This window comes from Meriones unguiculatus, chromosome 2 (assembly GCF_030254825.1).
Source record: "Meriones unguiculatus strain TT.TT164.6M chromosome 2, Bangor_MerUng_6.1, whole genome shotgun sequence".
NCBI classification, from domain to species: Eukaryota; Metazoa; Chordata; class Mammalia; order Rodentia; family Muridae; genus Meriones; species Meriones unguiculatus.
In genome coordinates this window covers 164,845,898-164,866,472 of record NC_083350.1, presented here as the reverse complement: position 1 = coordinate 164,866,472, position 20,575 = coordinate 164,845,898, and the positions used below count along the sequence as shown (strand labels likewise).

The 20,575-nt window shown below is 40.9% G+C and overlaps 1 protein-coding gene across 1 annotated transcript in view; it reads left to right on the top strand.

The window, feature by feature from the left end:
* The window catches only part of Erich6 (glutamate rich 6), a 31,028-nt gene extending 29,094 nt beyond the window's left edge, over nt 1-1,934 (top strand). Inside the window, exon 14 of the mRNA XM_060378631.1 lies at nt 1,671-1,934. Within this exon, the coding sequence (XP_060234614.1) occupies nt 1,671-1,934 (264 nt within the window). The remainder of the gene's footprint in view (nt 1-1,670) is intronic.
* The last annotated feature ends 18,641 nt before the right edge of the window (nt 1,935-20,575 follow it).

The following is a 20,575-nucleotide window of genomic DNA, read 5'->3' as shown; positions in this document are numbered from 1 at the left end:
ACTACGGCCAAAAGCCCTAAGCTGGGCCAGGAAACCTGGGTTCCAATCATGTCAAGAGAATATATAAATACAAGCTCTGACTCTTGGAGACACAGCTAAACTGTCTAGGACCTCACCATGTCACCACTGACCATGTTCTGAGCTTCCCCTGGACTTGTCCTTGCCCTACACTGGCCAAGGCAGGCTACCTCTCTTGATATGATGGCTGCCTTTCCCACTCCAGAAGGATAGGACAGGCTCTCTCCACTTCCTTTATCCCAGTGCTGTGTCCTGGCTTGGTCAAAGCACATGCTCCATGATGACCCTAAGGCAGTGGTTAGGAACACAGACATCAAGTTACAAGCAGCTCTGCTGCTTGGCTGTGTGAGGGAACTTCAGCTTCAGTTTCTCATCTATGAGTTGATTCCTGCCCAGCAGTAGCTGTGAGGAGTCTGAAAATGTAATGTACTGGGCACTGACTATGCACTGAGCAAACAAAACTGCCACAGAGATGCAGAGAGACATGCGCAGAAGTTGGTTTGCTTCCATATGCAAAAATCACTGGGAGCACACCTCTTCAGCTCTGAGAAGCTTCATTTAGTCTGCGTTTAGAGGAGGTTGCTTCAAACTTCCCAAGTGCCTTCAACTGCCAAAATTCATGCGTTTCATATAGAAGGGGGATCTCAATATTCAGCACAGGCGAACAAAGGGAGACTCAGATCCAACCTCAACTGTGCTCAGCATGATCCTAGGCCCTGTTAGTAACTCTGGCCATCTACCTGGATTCAGCTCTGACAAAACTTTTTCCTTGGTTATAAATGCACAGTGTGATCAACTACTCCCAGCACATACAGTAATGTATACCCTCCTTTTGGTACACTGCACTTGTGGTAAGCACATTCCTCTCCAAAACACAAAAACGTCCACTCTTGGGTACCTTCACTCCCCTGCCACCCCCACCCATCCACACTGCTTCTCTCCTCCTCTATTGGAAATGAATTTTAGTATGGAAAAGATATTTTGATGCAAATATGCAAAAAAAAAAAGGATTTTTTGGGTTTTTTTGTTTTTGTTTTTTGTTTTTTTTTACTTTTCTCATTGTTTTCAGTTACTCCTTCAGTTTGGAGATAATGTGCTCTTTGTGCGCCTGCATCCCTCACAGGTGAGGGAGTTGCCTGCTTGCAGAAGGTTATGCTTCTGCTGCTCTTTAGATTGCCCTCACCCCCCTAGGTGGCCCTGAAGCTGAAGGCTGTCCTGACAGGTCCCTTCAGTAGTTGAGGAAGTGAGGAAGTGGAGAGGGCAAGTGAGCCAAATGAAGAGGCAATTTGGAATGGACACACTGAAGAGAACAAAAGGAGTGTTAGTCACTCCCATGCTATCTTCTTTAGGAAGATGTCCCCTGGGCCTTCACAGCATCCTCATGACCCCCCCCCCACCCTACTAGATACTTTCCAAGGAAGAGACTACTTAAGGTAGCTTCAAGCTTCCTTCAATAGATGTTGGTTAAATTTCCTGAATAAAGATTTGAACATGTCTAAAGTCCATTTGGTCTCTCAGGTCTCCACACATGACAATCTCCTTCCTCACTGATTACTGCTAAGGTCCTCCTACCTGCCCACGTCCACTCCTGGGCACTCACTCATCTTGCCCCCTTTCTCTCTCTCTCTCTCTCTCTCTCTTTTACTGACAAGCTCCACAACCCAGAGGAGATTCCGGCCCTGAGGTTCCTGAGTGGAGAGGACCTTCTGCTGTTTGCCAACTTGATAAAAATCCGGCGGCTGTTCCATAAGATGGAAGGTTGTTTGAATTTCCCCTCAAGTCATGCTTGGGAAAAATTTAAGCAACCTCCCTACCTTTCTTCAATCTCTGTAAAACTGCTTGCCCTCTGTCATAATTCTGGAATAAAGGAAGACATATTGGCAACAATTACAAAGCTAGTAATTGAAAAATATTAAAGAACTGTCATATGGCTGTTTGTTTGTTCATTTTGTTAAGGTTCTTTTAAGGGTCATATATGGCTGTTTATTCGTTTTGTTAAGGTTCTTTTGGGGGACATGATGTAAGCCATTTGAGGCACACGAGTGGCCAGACCCCTCCCAGAGGACCTCCAACCACAAGGTTCCACCCACAGAACACATTAACCCACCTGACGAAGTAGAAAGCCCAAGCTCTGGATTTGAAATCCCACCAGTCCCCACCCTATAAAGCTACACACACACACACACACACACACACACACACAAGATATTCTATATAAATTTTGTCTTCTGCTCAGCTCTCTACTGCTTCTCATCAAAACAGAGTCGGCCACCTCCTGGGTTCTTCCCACACACAAACAATAACTCTCTAGTGTGAGATTTGTTGTGCAGTGTGACTTTGCGGTATTTCTTTTGCCTCTTGACTTCCAGGATACCTTTCCCTTCAGAGCTGCAACACTTACACATGAGGTTTCAAGGAGTAGACCAAATGACCAGGAAATATCAAGAGATACTTCATGTAAACACTGTGAGTCTTGCTGGTTTATATTCCCAGGTGGGAATTGAACTAGCTTCCTTGACACCAGAAAATAAGCATGGCATAAAGAGACACATGTTAGTGGGTACCTCTCCAACCAGGAGAGGTACGGTGGTTTGGATAGGAAGGTCCCTAATAGACAGAGATGTTTGAATGACTGGCCCATAGAGGCACTGTTAGGACATGTGGTCTTGTTGGAGTAGGTGTGGTTTGTCAGAGGAAGTATATTACTGGGGGTGGGCTTTGAGGTCTCCAGCTAGGCCCAGTGTGGCTCATTTGAGCTTCCTGCTGTCTGCAGATCCAGATGTAGAACCTTTAGCTACCTCTCCAGCACCCTGTCTGCCTGTGTGCCACTGTGTTTCCTGCCATGATGATAAGGATCTAAACCTCTGAAACTGTAAGCCAGCCCCAATTAAATGTTTTCCTTTGCAAGAGTTGCAGGAATGGTGGTGCATGCCTTTATTCCCAGAACTTGGAAGGCAGAGGCAGTCAGATTTCTGTGAGTTTCGGGCCAGCCTGGTCTACAAACTGAGTCCAGTACAGCTAGAGCTCTGTGATATAGAGAAACCTTGTCTAGAAAAAACAAAACAAAACAAAAAGAAACAAACAAACAAAGAGTTGTCATGGTCATTGTATCTCTTCAAAGCAATAGAAATCCTAACTAAGACAGAGGTTTTTGCTACCAAAGAAATAAACCAATTCAAGACAAATTAAGGATTAAAAAAAAAAAAGTAGTTTTTTGGGGGGCTGCTCCAGGGCAATGTCACTGTCCTCAAAAACTGAGATCAGGAAAATCACCATGCAGATGGGGGAGGGAAGGCAGAGAAAAAGAGCATGCATACACAGGGAGAGAAAAATGCAGAGAGAAAGAAAAACCAAAATATCTGGATTATATAGGGAAGAGCCTCCAGAGGAAGGAAAGCCCAGCCACTGGACTAGAAAGTTCAGGGTAGAGGGCAGGGTGTGCCAGCCACGCCTAAAACAGGTAGAAATTGAGGGATGCTGGGTGAACCTGGAAGCAGCTCCACTTTGATTTGTTAAATAGGCACCTCAGCCACTTGTCCCGGGTCTAAACCCAACATCCTTTTGTTGATAATAAATGAATGAGGGAGTGATATAATCTAATCATCTGTGACTACTTCTTGCTGACATTGGGGTATTGTTATTGGGGGGGGGGTCTAAAAAGCTGGAATGTTAGCCAAATCTGGGAAGAGCAGGCTGTTTCATTTGGTGTCTAGTCTCTGCATGAGCATTTGGGATAGGGACATGAAGCTGAGTTAAGATAAAACATATGTTACATATATAAATATATATATTATATGCATATAAATACACATATATTTATATATTAGGGGCAGAAGATAAGGTTGAGTTTAGGGGAAAATTTTGGGGGGGTATACATTTGAAACTTTTAGGCCCATGGTCTTTATAGCTGGGGGAAGGGAGTCCCAAAACCAGAAAAGGAGAAGGAATCTCACCTTCTGAAATAGGCAATAGGTGGGGAACATTAGGCTATTGATTGACAGGGGTACTTATCTGGAGTCCATTTGACCCGTGAGAGTTTGATTGAATTCCATTCCTTGAAGCTTAAAAGAATAAGAATCTTTTCAAGTTCACAAAAAGAGATAAGTTTTAGAAATGTTAGCATCACCCACATAAGTAGTCAAGGCAACAAACTCACACCTTTGTGTCATAATAAAAGCTTGGAAAACCGTTTGGGGTTAAAAGTGTTAATACTCTTTAAGATGAGCTCAGATAGAAGCTTTCTGGTGAGCAGAAGGGGCAAAAGTTCGTTTGATCTTGATTTTCAGTGTGACTACAAGCCATAAAAGAGGGGCTCCTTTTCTCTATCCAGAAGACTGGATGTATTTAAATTTAGCACAACGAGAAGCATTTTTAAGTCTGTACTTAAAAGACAATCAAAGAAAAGTTAAAATCCTGAGCCAATGACTATGATATCAGAACTCCACTGAAATCTTAATACAACAATAGCATAGCAAGGGAAAGGAATCTGAAGCATATTTTATTTTTCTTATGTATATCTTAAATAATTTTCTTATCACCATTTTAATCTTTTCACATCCTCTAACCTTCATAAGTTACATTCACCAGCCTTAAAAACATCTTCTGAGACCCCGAAATGCTTTCTTGGACACTCCTATTTACACTTCTGTGCCCTCAGACCCTGTTTCCCAGCTCCTTGTTCATCGTCAAATACAGATGCTTGATTGCTGGCAGCAGTCACTGCAAGGCGAGCTTCTCTAGATAAAGGAATAGTAAAATGTTATTTTGAAACCTGAGTCTGGTAACGAGGTAAACTCTGTCTACATCTACTAGCAACAGCTCTAGGGGAGCAAGGCCTATGGCCTGGTTTTTACACGTGAGAACTGAAAAGGCAGCTGAAGATTTGATTGCTGCCTTAAACTGCTAACTCTTTTCACTAGCTTAGCTTCCAACCCATCAGAGACGTGAGAAGGATAAATTTCAGCTTCCAAGTCTTAGAAATGACAGAGGCTTACTGCCTATCCGGTTAGTCACTGAAGTTTCTCCATGGTCCATAGGACATCTTTCTTTGATTTGGAAGGTTCTTCTGTGAAGCAGAAATTTTGAAGGACCGGCCTACCTTGTCTCAGCAGAGTTGGGCAGTCAACTTCCCAGTATTCTGTTGGTCCACAGTTGAACAGCCTACAGCCCAATGGACAGCTTTGCCACATTTGAGGCAAGTTTCAGGTAGAGGTTCTTCTATGCCCATCTTCTTTGGAGGAGATTAGGGTGCTTTCAGGAGCTGGCATGTGTATCATGAAAAGCTTTTATTATCATTATCATCATCATCATCATCATCATCATCATTAAACATTTTAAATGCAAAATTCTGCAGATCTCTGAAGTGTTTGGGGACCACATGTCTTTTGAAATTATATTTTAAATAAACAAACTTTACCTGCTTCTAGTTATTTATTTTCTGATTAACTTTGAAAACATGTACAGGAGGAATAAAGCTTAGTCCCAATTAATTACACTAGTATTTGGCATAGCTAGAAATATAGTTTTGAACACATTAGTATTTGATCATTTTTAAGGTGACTATCAACTTGCATTTCTTAATTGTCATTAACAATTTACAATTATTTAGTAGCTTTCATAAGATTAGGACTTTAGGTTTAGCCCTGTTAAAATGACAATTTTGAATTTAAGCTCTTTTGGTATGTTTTATTTTTGGACACAGGGTTTCTCTGCGTAATGACCCTGGCTATCCTGGAACTTGCTTTGTAGACCAGCTGGCCTTGAACTCACAGATATCCACTACCTTTGCCTCCTGAATGCTGGGATTAAAGGTGTGAGTCACCATGCCTAGTTCAAAATAAAGCTTTTAATTATAAATAGGGTCCATAGGAAGAGTGCCAACTTTACTGATCCTGAAAATGGATAAACAGTAAACAGACCAAAACAGCCATTCCTTGGGTGAAAAGGAAAAAAAGTTTATTCTAAACTGCCAAGACTGCCCATTTTGAGAGAAGGGTTAATCTTGAGCAAACTGAGAGGCAGCCTGTCTCCTTAGTAAGAGTTACTAGAATCATGGTGTCCCTTCACAGCAATAAAAACCCTAACTAAGACAAGTAGTGTGGGCATAGGGAAGGGAAGTATAACATATTTATTCATTTACTTGCTTTTGTTGGAAAGGGGTTCTCAGTAAGAATACTTAGGCTTCTCAAGGTTTGTAGATACTATGGTGAAGGGTCATTGGACAAGTGAATGCAGGTCCAAGAGGACCATTCATCACGGTAATTCTTGCAGTCAGGAAGTGGCTTTGGGAGCCCTAGCTCAAGGCTCAAAAATACAAACTGTTACAGGCAAGAGCAGCAGGTTATAGAAAAAAGAAAAAACAAACAAATAAAAAACTGCTGATCCAAAAATTACTTGGCTCATTGGTAATGTCTCTAACAAGCACAGAGAAAAAGATGCAACTAAGTATTACTGACAACATAACCACAGGTCCTTTGCCTTCAGGGACAAGAGAGAGATAAGGACAAAAAAGCATGGATTATTGTACATCCTTGAAAAGTTAAAAAAAAAAGGAGGGGGGATACAGAATGATAGAATAAAAGGTGAATTATTATATCTTTTGTAAGACTAGGAAAGCAACAAATCTCAAATAATTTTACATTGGTATGGATTATTGCATATTGATAGAAATGTAAGGTTATTTTGTACACAAAACTCTTGTTTAAAGTATTGTACATATGCAACTCATTTAAAATTTTGATGTAAAGTTCTATATCTTGAAAGCTGCTAGTATAAACTATTTAGGATCATTAGAAAGGCAAATTAGTTAGTGACCTATAAATAATCTTGTAGTCTTATTAGGTACTAGTCAATCACAGAAATAAGCTTTATTTAGCCTCCTGTGTATGTTTTCAAAGTTAAGCAGATAGTAAGTAGCTGGAAACAAACAATGTTTGTCTGTTCAAATATAATATAAATAAATATATGGTCTTCAAACTTTCCAGAATCTACAGAATATGGTATTTAGGATGTTTTAGTAATAAAAAAGCTTTTCTAAGAGAGAGATACATCTGCTCCTGGCAACATCCCCAATCTACTTCAAAGAAGATGATGGGCACTGAAGAACATCCACATTGAGTTTCTTTCAAATGTGGCAAAGTTAGCCACTAGCCAAAAAAAACTGCCCTTACTTCAACTACTGACAGCAGGCTATCCAAACTATGGACAAGCAGGACACTGGAAAGTTGACTGACCCACTTTCCAGAGACAAGGTAGACCAGTTCTTCAAAATTCCTGCTTCACAGATAAGTCTGTGGGATATTCTGGGCCTGAAGGCTAAAGATATGATGCCCTAACATTACAAAGGAATCTCGGGTGACTATCTAGGAAGCCATCAGTCTCTGTCATTTCTACAGTTTTGGAACCTGGATGCTTTGCACTTCCTGTTTACTCGGGTACTATTTACCCTTCTCAGGTCTCTAATGGGGTTAAAGACTATAGAGCTATCATCTTACAGTTTTTCTTTATTAAGATTAAAGACAAAAAAAAGCTTAAGTCATTTGGGACCTAAGAAAATGTTTTAGCATCTAAAAAGATATTTTTAGGTTAGCAAATGTAAGTTATGATAAAGTTATTTAGGTGCAGAACTTTGAACTCACCAAGATAGAATACATAGTAGAATAGTTTCTCCAAGTTTGCCAAATATAAATGGACTGGACATTGTGAATGTAATTCTCACCTGATAGTTAGCATAATTTTTCTTATTGTATATAATATATTAATGTTAGAGAAAAAGCTATTGTAGTGAGAATTTTGGTTTCTTAAAAAACCCAGTTATGTTATGGGAATATGTTTTTGTTTTAATCCGAGGTCTGGGATATGGGGCTGCTTCATATTGTCTACAGGAGCTAACTATAATGTGTCTCATGCTCAGGCAGGGACATAATTTTTGCCAGCTGCAGATAGTTTAATTTTGGGAACTCTTGAGAGGGTATAAATGAGAGAACCCTGAAATGGCCTGTGGAGGCTGCTGCTCCCCCTGTAGCTCATGGTTGCTGTTGTTTCGATTTGATAACAACAAGAAGTTGGAGATACCCTGATGACAAAGATTGGACTTTGCCCAAGGAACCCAATGCCTCTAATCAGCAGGAAGTAGTTTAAAGAGGTCTACGTTCCTTTTTCCCTCTAACCTTCTTTCCTGCCTACCTAGCGTTGAGAGGTTGGAAGAGATTGAGATGAAGAAGAGTGGTAGATATAAGAATCCAAATAAAATAGCTAAAAGAAAGTAGGCCTACAGACTTTTTTTCCCAAGCATAAATCAGACAAGAGTACTATTCAGTTCCACACACCACTTTATGCTGGCAACCCACTCTATAACATTCAGCAGAGAAAGAAGCATAATCCAGTTCCTGAGAGATGCCGTCACCAAAATGTCGGATCATGGTTACACTGGGGTTTTTTGGGGGAAAGGATGGAATTTTTCTTTGTGTATATATTTCTGTGGCTGTTGGTGTTGGTGGTGGTGGTGGTGTGTGTGTGTTTGCCTATTTTATAATAAAACAAGAGCAAAGAGATAGGACAAAATGATCCTCTTCTGGGTCACAATCTCCTTTTCATGTCTTGGTCCTATTAATAAAATAACCTAAAAATGGGCTCAGAAAGAAATTTAAACAATTTACTGGAGTCCAAGAGAGAACAAAAGGGCCATCAAGCTGGAGAGCTCAGCAACTGTGTGGGGAGTGGTAGGAAGTAGAGGGGTAAGGAGAGTGACACTTTGACAGAGCCATCATAGATAAAGATACAAAAAAAGAAAAAAAGATACAGTGGACACCAAAAAGGCACACTGGGAGAAGGGGGTGGCAGGAGATGTCCATGTCCTTCGTCCCTGTCAGCTTTTATTGAAAGGGCACCAAAGCAGGGGCAGTGGTGCACACCTTTAATCCCGAGTGCTGGCACTTGGGAGACAAAGGCAGGAGAATCTCTGTGTTCAAGGCCAGCCTTGTCTACAAAGCAAGTCCAGGACAGCCAGAACTACAAGAGAAACCTGTCCCAAAAAACAAAAGCAGAAGAAGGAGGAGGAGAAGGAGGCAGAGGAGGAGGAAAAGAAGAACAGTAACAACAATAGCAAAGGGCACTAAAATAGCCCTAGGGTGCAATGGCTTGGAGTGTGAAAGAAGTCCAGCCTTAATTTTCATGGTTTGACCGTGTAGTCAGCTAAGATTACATCGGGTTGTCGGCATGGACTTAACATAGGTATTCTTGATGAAAACATCTACTGAATCACATTAAAGCTGGCAATTAATTACAAGCGGCTGTCTTTTTTTTATTCCCTCAAAGGCTGGTGTTGTGGGTTTTGGTTTTTAATAATTTGAAGTGTATGGGTATTTTGCTTGCAACATGCATGCCTGGTGCCTCAGAAGGCCAGAAGAGGGTGTTGGATTTCCTAGAACTGGAGTTACAGATGGCTATATGGTTGTAAACAGCCAATGCTCTTAACCGCTGACGTGTCTCTCCAGCCCTTCTGGTTTATTTTTCATTAAGCCATAGAAGTGCTTAAGCTAAAAGCCGCTTGGAGATTTTCCATTAGAGTGCTTAAAATCTGCCTTAATATTTTTTTTAAATCTCTACTAGGATATTACTGACACAAATCACACTATTTCTGCTAGAGGAAACTAATATATTGGCATTCGTGTGTATATTACTTGGTGCCTAAGAAGCAGTTGGGGCAGGAGGATCCTTTCATTCCTTTTCCTCCTGCCTAGCATCCTCTAGAACTTACAGTTTGACACTGACAGCAATCCTGCTCATTTCTAACAGTGACACTAAGACTGAAAGTTGGCAGGCTGGGGATATAGGTCAGTGGCAGAGCACTTGCCCAGCACATGGGAGGCTCTGGGTTCAATCCCATGGACTGAAAAAATTTAAAAAAAAAAAAAAAAAAAAAAAAAAAGACCACTATAAGATGTTTTAGTGACTTTCTAGCACCCAGGTAACTAGGAGGCAGAGTCAGAAATTGAGCCTTTGACTCCCATCTTCCCTCCCACTCAAGGGTCCTTATCCAGTTCACAAAGACGTTGTGCTCACATCATTCGTGTCCTTGGGCATGTCCTAGTTCTCCACAGCTAGCTCTAGCTGTGTGACCTCTGGCAAGGAGCTTAGTCTTGGTTCTTTCAGCTATAAGCTGAGAGAGATAAGATCACTATCTCAAGAGATAAGCTCACTTACCACAGACAGTGGCACAAAACAGCAAACATCCCTTACCCTTTTGTATTCTGAAATCTGAAATTAGAGATCCAGAGGAGTCAGGCTCTGGTAAAGGCCCTCTTCTGGGATGTAGACTGTCAGCTTGTCATATGTTTTCCTATGGTGGAAAGATAACTTGAGACCTTGATAGTTTCCTGTAAACGCAACAAATGCCTGGGTTAGTGGTGAACACCTGTGACCCAGAACCAAGGAAGATGAAGCACAAAGATGCCTACAAGTTCAAGACTACCCTAGGCAACATAGTGAGATCCAAGCCTTCTCAAAGAAATAGACACTAAATTCATTCATAGAGGACCTTCATGATCTAACCACCTCCAATTGGCTCCATTCTCAACTACCCTGTAACAGGCTCCCAGACCTCATCAGAACTGACACCATGGTGGAATTATCTTTCAGGCCACAGAATTCAGCTCATATACAACATTACCTGACAAAACAAAAACAAAGATCTAATCCATCAAAATCCATAGTTCTGGCAAGGCCCATCAATTTACTAACCTTGCTTTTGGCTTCTGTAGTTCTGCTTCTGGCTACCTGTTCTTTTAAATCGAAGAATGTCAACCCAGGATTTTTTTTTTTTTTTTTTTTTTTGTGCTTAAAGGCTCACACAGAACCTTTAAGTACACTGTGATCCAAACAGCCAGTTTACTTGCCAGTCCTCTAATAAAAACTTTCTATTGGCTTAACGCCATGTTCTAAGCAGTCTTCTCTGGTTGGTACCCCACACAACCCGAGTTAGAACTTTATTGTATGAAACTCTAACTGAACAAACAGAAACCATGAGAGACTATAGAACAGTTCCTTCTTGGATGCAGACTGTGCCCAGTGTTGGGAGCATAAGACAGTCCTAAACATATCAAGAAATGAACTCACCTCTCTTCTGAGGATCGACAGAAATTTAAGTGTAAATTATTGAGCTGGGGTAAATAATTAGGTGGAAATATTAATAAGAGGCAAATGGAATGAGCCGAATGGAATATTTAACTATTAGTATTAAAAGTATATTAATAAGTAATGTAATAGTAAAAGTAACAACTTTAATTCTTTTTCCCCCTCTACCAACCGATGCTAGCCAGGGCTACAGACATCCATTCAATATCCATAAGCACACAGTTATGCGTTTGCAAGGTTTGTCACTCTTACATGAAATTATGAAGTATGGATCAGTTTCTGCCTCATTGTCCCTTCTCATTACAATAGCCTAAGAAAACAAAGACTCAGCTGAAAACAAATTGCATTTTAGTGACTCTTCGACCTCCAGAGAGAAACAAGAGCAGTTTGTCCAAACCAGTTAACTTCAAACTTTCCTTTTTCTGCCCTTGGAAATGTTTATGTATGCTTTCAGTTGATAACCATGATTCATCTTCAGCTTCAGCAACCATAAAAAGTTGATTTCTAATGCACTGTAAATCTTTATATTTTAAAATAAAGCATTGATTTTAAAGTGAATCCATTGGAACATAAATACATTATATGACATCTTTTACTTGTTTAAAATAGATAATAGCTCTGCTTTATTTTTATTTATTATTGTGTGTGCATGATGTATTCATGTATGTGGGTGCCAGTGTTATGGCATGCCTATGAAGTCTCAGACAACATTGTGGGGTTGAATTCAAGGATTGAACTCAGGTCACCAAACCTTTGCAGTAAGCACTTTTTACCACTGAGACTTTTTTTCTTTTTTTAATTTTAATTTTAATTTTTATATTAATAACAGTTTATTCACTTAGTGTCCCAGCTGTAGCCCCCTCCCTCATTCCCTCCTTATTCTACCCTCCCTCATTCATCTCCTTCTATGCCCCTTCCCCAATCCATAATAGGGGAGGTCCTCCTCCCTTTCCATCTGACCCTAGCCTATCAGGCCTCATCAGGACTGGCTGCATTGTCTTCCTCTGTGGACTGGTAAGGCTGCTCCCCACTCAGGAGGAGGTGATCAAAGAGCAGGCCACTGAGTTCATGCACTGAGGCATTTTTCTAGTCCTGACTCTGCTTTAAATTGAAAACATTGCAATATTTCTTTTCTTTTTTTTTTTTTTAACATAAGCTTCCATCTTTCTTCCTCCAGGTTTATTGGGCTGTGATATGTTTTGTGCCTGAAAAATCTATTACTTCATTTCCTATGACCTTAAAGTTCTGTGTATTTTAGAAGAAAGGAAACAACTATTTTGAGTTAACATTATTAGTAGCAAATACCTGATTAAAACAACATGACATGGGCCTGCAAGATGGCATAGCTAGTAAAAGCATTTTCTGCCATGTCTGATGAGCTGACCTAACTTCAATCCCCAGAACCCGGAAAGCAGAGGCAAAGAACTGATCCCTGCACATTTCCCTCTGCTCTCCACATGTACACATGCATACACACAGCGACATACACAGACATACACACACAGGCATACAGACACAAAATAAATAAGTACAGATATTTTTTTAAAAGATAAATTTTGACAAAATCAAAGTAAAATGTTAGTGACGATGTATATGGTTCATTCTCCTTAAGATTAAAAGCGAAGACCTGTCAACCACTTAACACAAGCAACTCCATCATTAGAGTTACCTTTAAGAATGTACATGTTTCTACCACAGCCACCTGCAGCAGGCAGGCAAGCTGACCACAGGGTGTGAGAGTGAAAGAGCTGGCCCCACCCTTCACTGGCTGCAACACTGTAGAGTGGGTTCTGCACCTTGCCTGGGCAGCAAAGTAGAGCTGTCCCTGGTGACATGGGAGGAGAGCTGGCCCTAGTGACTGGGCACTGGAGTGCTGGCGGGCTCCCCAACTTCACTTCCACCCAGGCCCAGATCCAGGGCTCTGAGCTGGCCCACGCCAACATCTACCCCATCTATGACCTGCTCGGGCATGTAAAGGGGTTGGTCCTGCAGATCCAAAGCTGCAGGACCTCCATGACACAGGGCAACAACAGGATATGTGACAGGAGTCCCAGTGGGAACCCAGTATTGATAGTGTAGAAGAAACTAGGGGCCTCAAGCCAGACCAATGACTTAAAGTTGCAATGAATGTGCAAAGAGTATACTATGTGATACAGCATGACACACCACAGCGTCCCCAGGGAGATGGGGTTTGGTTTGGTTGGGGTTTTTGTTTTGTTTTGTTTTGTTTTGGTGGGTTTAGTTGTTATTATTTTTTTCATGATTTATTTATTTTATTTTGCGGGTATTTTGCCTGCATGCAACATGTGATGTGAACACGTGCATGCCTGGTGCCAAGGATCCCCTGGAACTGGAGTCACAGACAGTTGTGAGCTGCCATGTGGGTGCTAGGAACTGAACCCGGGACCTCTAGAGGGAGTGCCTAGTTGTTTTATTTTCTTTTCATTTTTATTTTTTGTTTTCTTTTGCAAGGGCTGAGGGCAAATATGAAGGGACTGGGAGATGAGTGGGATTGTGGCACACGAGGTAAAATTCACAAAGAGTCAATAAAAAGTTTTAAAAATGTACATATGTAATATAAATATTATTGGTCTTGTCCAACTCTGACGTGATTGTCTTTGTTTTATGTTACTATATTTTATTGTTATATGTTATTATTATTCCCCCAGAAGCCTGTTTGTTTTCTAAGGAGAGACAGAAAGAAAGCAGATCCAGATGGGAGGGGAAGTAGGAAGAAAAATGGAAGGAGTGGAGGGGAGAGAAACAGCAATCAGGATGTATTATGTAAGAAAGATCTATTTTTCAATAAAAAAAATATTTCCTACAAAAACATTATTCCTCAGGAAATATAATACAGTATTACAATGGGTAAAGGAGAATGAGAATAGGATTAAATGGAGTGGGGATGGGGGGGTGAGGTAGAGATTGGACTATGAGGAGGAAGAACAAATACTCAGGGCTTTTTGAAAAGCCAGATGGAAACATTCTACTAAAAAAGTTTCCAAAATATGTACTTACAGAAAAAGACGTTAAATTTATTTACTATATAATGGGGGAAGACAATGCCCCACCTTGACTTCATATGCTACTAAACAGAACTCCAGTACTAGGTATGGGCTACATCTTTTTGAGTCATTGGCCAATGAGGTCCCATAGTCTCCCCCTCAGCAAGCATTATGAGCTATTGCCATAGCCACCACCTGACAATAAAACCCTGTTGCTAAAGATAGTTCATAGTTACGGCAGAGAACATGGAGAATTCAAGCTGGTGCTCAAATGGGAGTTTCACGCCTACTAAATAGTGTTCATGCTGTTGAAAAGTTCTATACACACAATCGGAGGAAAAAAGAAATCATTAATCTCAACCAGCTGTAAACCCCGTAAGCTACAATAGTGAGCTGTCTGCAAAATATACTGGTGCAGCAGCAGTACAAACGTTATGGTTGTTAACAAACCACGTTTAAAGCTGAATTTAAAGGCTGCTCCGTGGGCTGATACTATACCCATAGATCATTGCATCAGCCGGTCTTCATAGGAGAAGCTGCTTCTTGCAGAAGAGTCTAATTAATATGGAGAGCACAGCTAGCCCTACAGATATGATAGACTTTGGAGCACTCGGTCCTAACTGGGATGTTATCATCACACTCTTCCCCTCAAGGCTCAGAAACTCTGCAAAAGAGGAGGCAGAAAGATTGTAAGAGCCAGAGGTGGTGGATGACTTCCAGGAAGCACATTTTCCAGACACAACCAGACTGATGTACATAAGAACTTATGGAGACTGTGACGTATGCACAAGACCTGCACAATCTCAAGACACCAAATCCCAGCACAGTAAAGAAGTGGGCACAAAGTCCCACTCTTAACCAAGACGCTACTTGTATTTGATAAGTGCTGTGAGAGGAGCACTTCAGTGTTAACGACACTCCAGAGCAGGCCTCATGCTCCAGAGTAGCTGGCCAAAAAATCAAAACACAAATCCAGCTTCAGGGGTTTTTGTTTGGTTTTTGGTTTGTTTGTTTGTTTGTGGGTTTTGGCTTTGTTTTGTGCCTTTTTGCCTTTTTAAAAAGTTTGCTTGTTTTATTTATTTATTTATTTATTTATTTACAGTTTATTCACTTTGTATCCCTCTCTCCTCCCCTCCCAATTCCACCCTCCCTCTCTCTTCTCCACCGCCCCTACACCAGCCCACTGATAAGGGAGGTCCTCCTCTCCTTCCCTCTGATTCTAGCCTATCAGGTCTCATCAGCAGTGGCTGCATTGTCTTCCTCTGTAGCCTGGTAAGGCTGCTCCCCCCTCAGAGGGAGGTGATCAAAGAGCAGGCCAATCAGTTCCTGTCAGAGACAGTCCCTGTCCCCATTACTATGAACCCACTGAACTACCATGGGCTACCTCTGTGCAGGGGTTCCAGGCCATCTCCATGAATGGTCCTTGGCTGGAGTATCAGTCTCAGAAAAGACCCCTGTGCCCAAACTTTTTGGATCTGTTGCCCTTCTTGTGGAGCTCCTGTCCTCTCCAAGTCTTACTACCTCCCACTTCTTTCATAAGAACTTGCAATGTAGACCAGGATGACCTCAAACTCACAGTGGTCTGCCTGCCTCTGCCTCCTGAGTGCTTAGATTAAAGGTGTGCATTACCACACCCAGCCAATTCTAGGATTTATAGTAACATCTTTCATGCACTTAATGTTAACTTTTATGAGCAGTATAAGGTCCAACTTCATTATTTACATGTAGATATGCAATTGTCCAGTACCAATTAATGCCTATTTTCCCCATTGTTTATTCTTGATGGTGTTATCAAATAGTAACTGAACACATTACATACATACATACACACACCCTAACACACACAGTGTTTATTTTTAGCTCTCGATGTTCCATTGGTCTACATATCTGTTTTGTACTAGTACCATACTGTTTTGACTATAAAAGCCTTGAAATAGAATTTTAAATCTGAAATGTGATGAATCAAACATTTTTGTTTCTCAAGATATCTAGTGTCTTCTGTAATATCATATAAAATTTATAACTGTTTTTCTATTTTTGTGAAGACTCTCCTTGAGATTTTGGTGTGGAGTATTTATGATATTGAATCAATAGATCTCTTTGACATTGAGACTATTAATTCCCATTCATGAAAATAAGGTGCCATCCCATTTATCTGTTTCCCATATTGTTTTTCAAATTTTCTCACTTATGTTAATGTATTCTATTTCGTGGATTTTGATGAATTCTATGTGATTAATTTCTTAACTCATTTTTCAAATAGTTACATCATGTAGATTTTTGCATGCTGATTTTTTTATCCTTCAACTTCACTGAATTAATTGGTTCCGACAGCTTTTGGGTGAAGTTTTCTATTTATAGGAACATACCATCCATAATCTATCTATAAGCCATGTCTTCTTCCTTCTGTCTTTGCTTTTTTCCCCCCTTACTGCTTTGGATGGGACAACTTTGTTGATTGGACGGAATAAGAGTATAAGACTGTGTCTTGCTCCTGAAATTGAGAGGAAAATCTTTCCAGCTTTCCATCATTGGATGTGATGTAGCTCTGGGCTTGTCATTGTGGTCAATACATAAATAAATAGATAGATAGATAGATAAATAAATTGGTTTATGCCAACTTACTTAAAGGTATTTATTGCTATGAACTTTCTTCTCAGCAACTCTTTCATTGTGTCCCATATGTCTTAGTATGTTGTACATTCATTTTTACTGAAGTCTAGGGAGTCTTTAATTTCTTTACCTCTGCTTAACTCAGTAGTCATCCAGTAGAGAGTTGTTCAGTTTTCCATGAGTTTATAGGCTTTCTGTTGTTTTGGTTGTTATTGAAATCTACCTTTAATCCTTGGTTGTCTGGTAGGATGCAAGGATTATTTCACATTGCTTGTATCTTTGAGACTTGCTGTAAGTGCCTACATAAAGAAATTGAAAAGATCTCTCATACTACCAACTTAACAGCACACCTGAGAGCTCTAGAACAATAAGAAGCAATAGCAGGACATAATCACACTGAGTATTGAAATCAGTAACAAAGAAACAAAATAATACAAAGAATAAATGAAACACAGAGTTGGTTCTTTGAGAAAATCAACAAGATAGACAAAACCTTATGCAAGCTAACTAAAAGACACAGAGAGAATATCCAAATTAACAAAATCAGGAACAAAAAGGGCGACATAACAACAGATACACAGAAAACCAAAGAATCACTAGGTCATACTTTAAAAAACTGTACTCCACAAAATTGGAAAAATCTAAAAGAAATGGACAATTTTCTCGATATATAACACTTACTAAAGTTAAACCAAGATCACACAATTTAAATAGACCTGTAACCCTAAGGAAACAGAAGCACTCATGAAAGTCTCCCAAACAAAAAAGCCCGGGACCAGATTGTTTGAGTGCAGAATTATCTCTAAATATCCCTAAAGGGGATGTCTTCACCAACCTCTCATCCCAAAGTTCAGGGAAATGTGTGAAAGAGGAGGCCCAAAACTTTTAAGAGCCAAAAGGGGATAGAAGACTCGAGGAAAACAGTGCCCTCCTGACCCAACAGGAACGAAGCACAGATGAAATCACAGACACCGTGACAGCTCGCACAGGGTCTGCGCAGGTTTAAGCCAGATGCGGTCCCAGTACTGAACGGGGACAGCGGATGCCCTTAACTGGTGTGTACACCCAGTGAGACTCCATTAGAGAAAACTAGTTTTTCCTTTGTAATCAAGTGCCGTTTACAGATGCCTTCTCGGTTTGTGCAGACCCCATACCCAACAGGAGATGGCCGACCTAAAGCAAATACAATGTTTTTCGGTTTTTTTTTTAACTTTTGATCTCATACTGCTTTCTTTAGGCTTTTTTTTTTTTCTTTTTTTTTAACCTTACTGGTCTTTGGCTTATATATTATGGTTTCCATTTAGTGGGGTGTATGTGTGTCTTTCTTGTAAGGTTTTTTTTGTTGACGGTGATGGTGCTTTTGGTTTTGGGGGTGTTGGGGGACTGCGTATTTTCTCTTTAACATTCTTTTTTTCCCCAAATTTTTTATTGATCTTTTTTTGTGAATTTCACACCATGCACCCCAGACCCACTCCTCTTCCCACCCCCTTGCAACCTCCACCCGAAAAAGAAAATAAAAACTAAACCAAACAGAGCATAGATAATCTCTCAGCACGGAAGCTGCAGTGCGTCACGGTGCGTCACGGCGCGTCACGGCACGTCACGGCTCTGTCCACACATCTTCACTTGCGTTTGCAATGGATGAGTCAGTGGTCGGTTGGATGCCTCTGGCTTCTGTAACACCGTCAATATTAGATCTTCACTTATCCTGTTGTTGCCCTGTGTCATGGAGATCCTGCACCTTTGAACCAACAGGACCGACTTTTCACGAATGCCAACAGTTCGCAGATGGTGAATTCATCCTGGATCGGGCCTGGGTGGTAGCCGAGCGGCTTGGCCTGCAGGCTCTCCTGCATCCATCCCTACCGCTTGGGTGAGCTCTCCAGCACGGCCTGGCTAGCATACCCAATGCCTCTGCTAGCAGGGGTCAGTGTGAGCGCTAAGGTTCTCATGCCTTCAGGGCCTGCTCAACTGCACCATACCTGCAGAGCCAGCTCTACTGTGCTGCCCAGTCAAGGTACGAGTTGTTTTTTTTTTTTTTTTTTAAAGAAAGAAAAGACATGGAGTTAGGCAGGTGGGAAAGACCTGGGAGGAGTTGGGGGAGGGAAAAGGCATGATCAGAATATATTGCAAAATTTTTTTTCAATAAAAATGCAAAAAAAGAAGCACTCAGGGAGGCTGATGCAAGTGGACATCTGCAAGTTCAAGGCCAGCCTAGTCTACAAAAGTGAACCCAGGACAGCCAAGGATTCACAGAGAAACCCTGTCTCAAAAAAAAAAAAAAGCAAACAAACAAAAACTGCCAAAAAAAAAAAAAAAGATTTTGCAGAGCAGTAGTGGCACAAAGCTTTAATCCCAGCACTTGGGAGGCAGAGACAGGGGGATCTCTGTGAGTTTGAGGCCAGCCTGGTCTAAAGAATGAGTTCCAGAACAGCCAGGCTACACAAAGAAACCTTTTCTCAAAAAACAAAGACAAACAAAAACACAAACAAAATATTTGTTTTGTTTATACATGTTCATGCATTATTTGCATGCATGCATATTTCTGTACCATATACATGCCTGGTGCCAGATGCCCTGGAACAGGAGTTTACAGATGGTTGTGAGCTGCCAGGCGGGTGTTGGGACTGAACCTGGGTGGTCTACAGGAGCAACACGCACTCTCTAGTGCTGCAGCATCTCTTGTGCCCTTAAACTTTTAAACAGTGCTGAGACTCTCAAAGGCTTTTGAAGTTGGGCCTAACGCATTTTGCATTATGAGATGGCCATGAATTAACGGAAGAAGGAGCTTAAAGGTTATGTTAGGATGTTAGGCTGACAAGGAGTGGAGTTGTGTTGATTAATACTGTCGCCTTACAGGACTTAGAACTGCCTAGATCACAAGCCTTAGGAATGTACATGACGGATAGTCTAGATCAGCAGTTCTCAACCTCTGGGTTGAGATCTCTTTGGGGGCTGAATGACCCTTTTACAGGGGTCGCCTAAGACCATCCACTGGAAAACACAAATATTTGCATTGCAATTCGTAACAGTAGCAAAATTACAGTTATGAAGTAGCAATAAAAATTATTTTATGGCTGTGGGTCACTATAACATGAGAAACTAGTAAATGGTCTCAGCATTAACAAGGTCAAGACTAAGTTAACTAAATTGGGAAGATTCAGTTTAATTGTAGGTGGTGATATGGGTCTTAGACTGAATAGAAGGAGAGATGACACCAGCATCTTTGCTCTTGGCTTCCCAGCTGCTGCCAGGACTTCCTCACTATGGTTGTCTATATGCTTTAACCATCGCCCCAAAATAAACCTTTTGTTCTTTAAGTTGCTTTTGTCAGCTATTTGTTACAGGAATAAGAAAAGTAACTTACACATCCCTCAACTGGAAAATTCCTGACAAAGTTTTAGGTTTTTACTGTTTTCTTTTACCAAGGGTAAAGATCTTATGTATCAATAAGGGACTGTGGCCAAGGCTGGGGTTAGACTGGATACAGTTAGGGTTAGGCATATGCTAGGGAAAGGGTTAGGATTATTTTTTAGGGCTGGAACAAGGTGTAGGTGTAGGATTAAAGTTCTGGTAGGGTCTGGATTTAGGTTAGGATGATGGTAAAGGCCAGGACTACTGTTAGGATCGGGGTTCCAAAAGAAAAGTTAGGTTACGGCTAGGTTTTGGTTAAATTCAGGGATTAGGATTATGCAAGGCAGACCTGTCCATGTTTAAGACTGTAGCTGGTGTTATGACTAGAGTTAAAATTAGGGACGACACCTTACACCCATCAGAATGACTAAGATCAAAAATACAAGTGACAA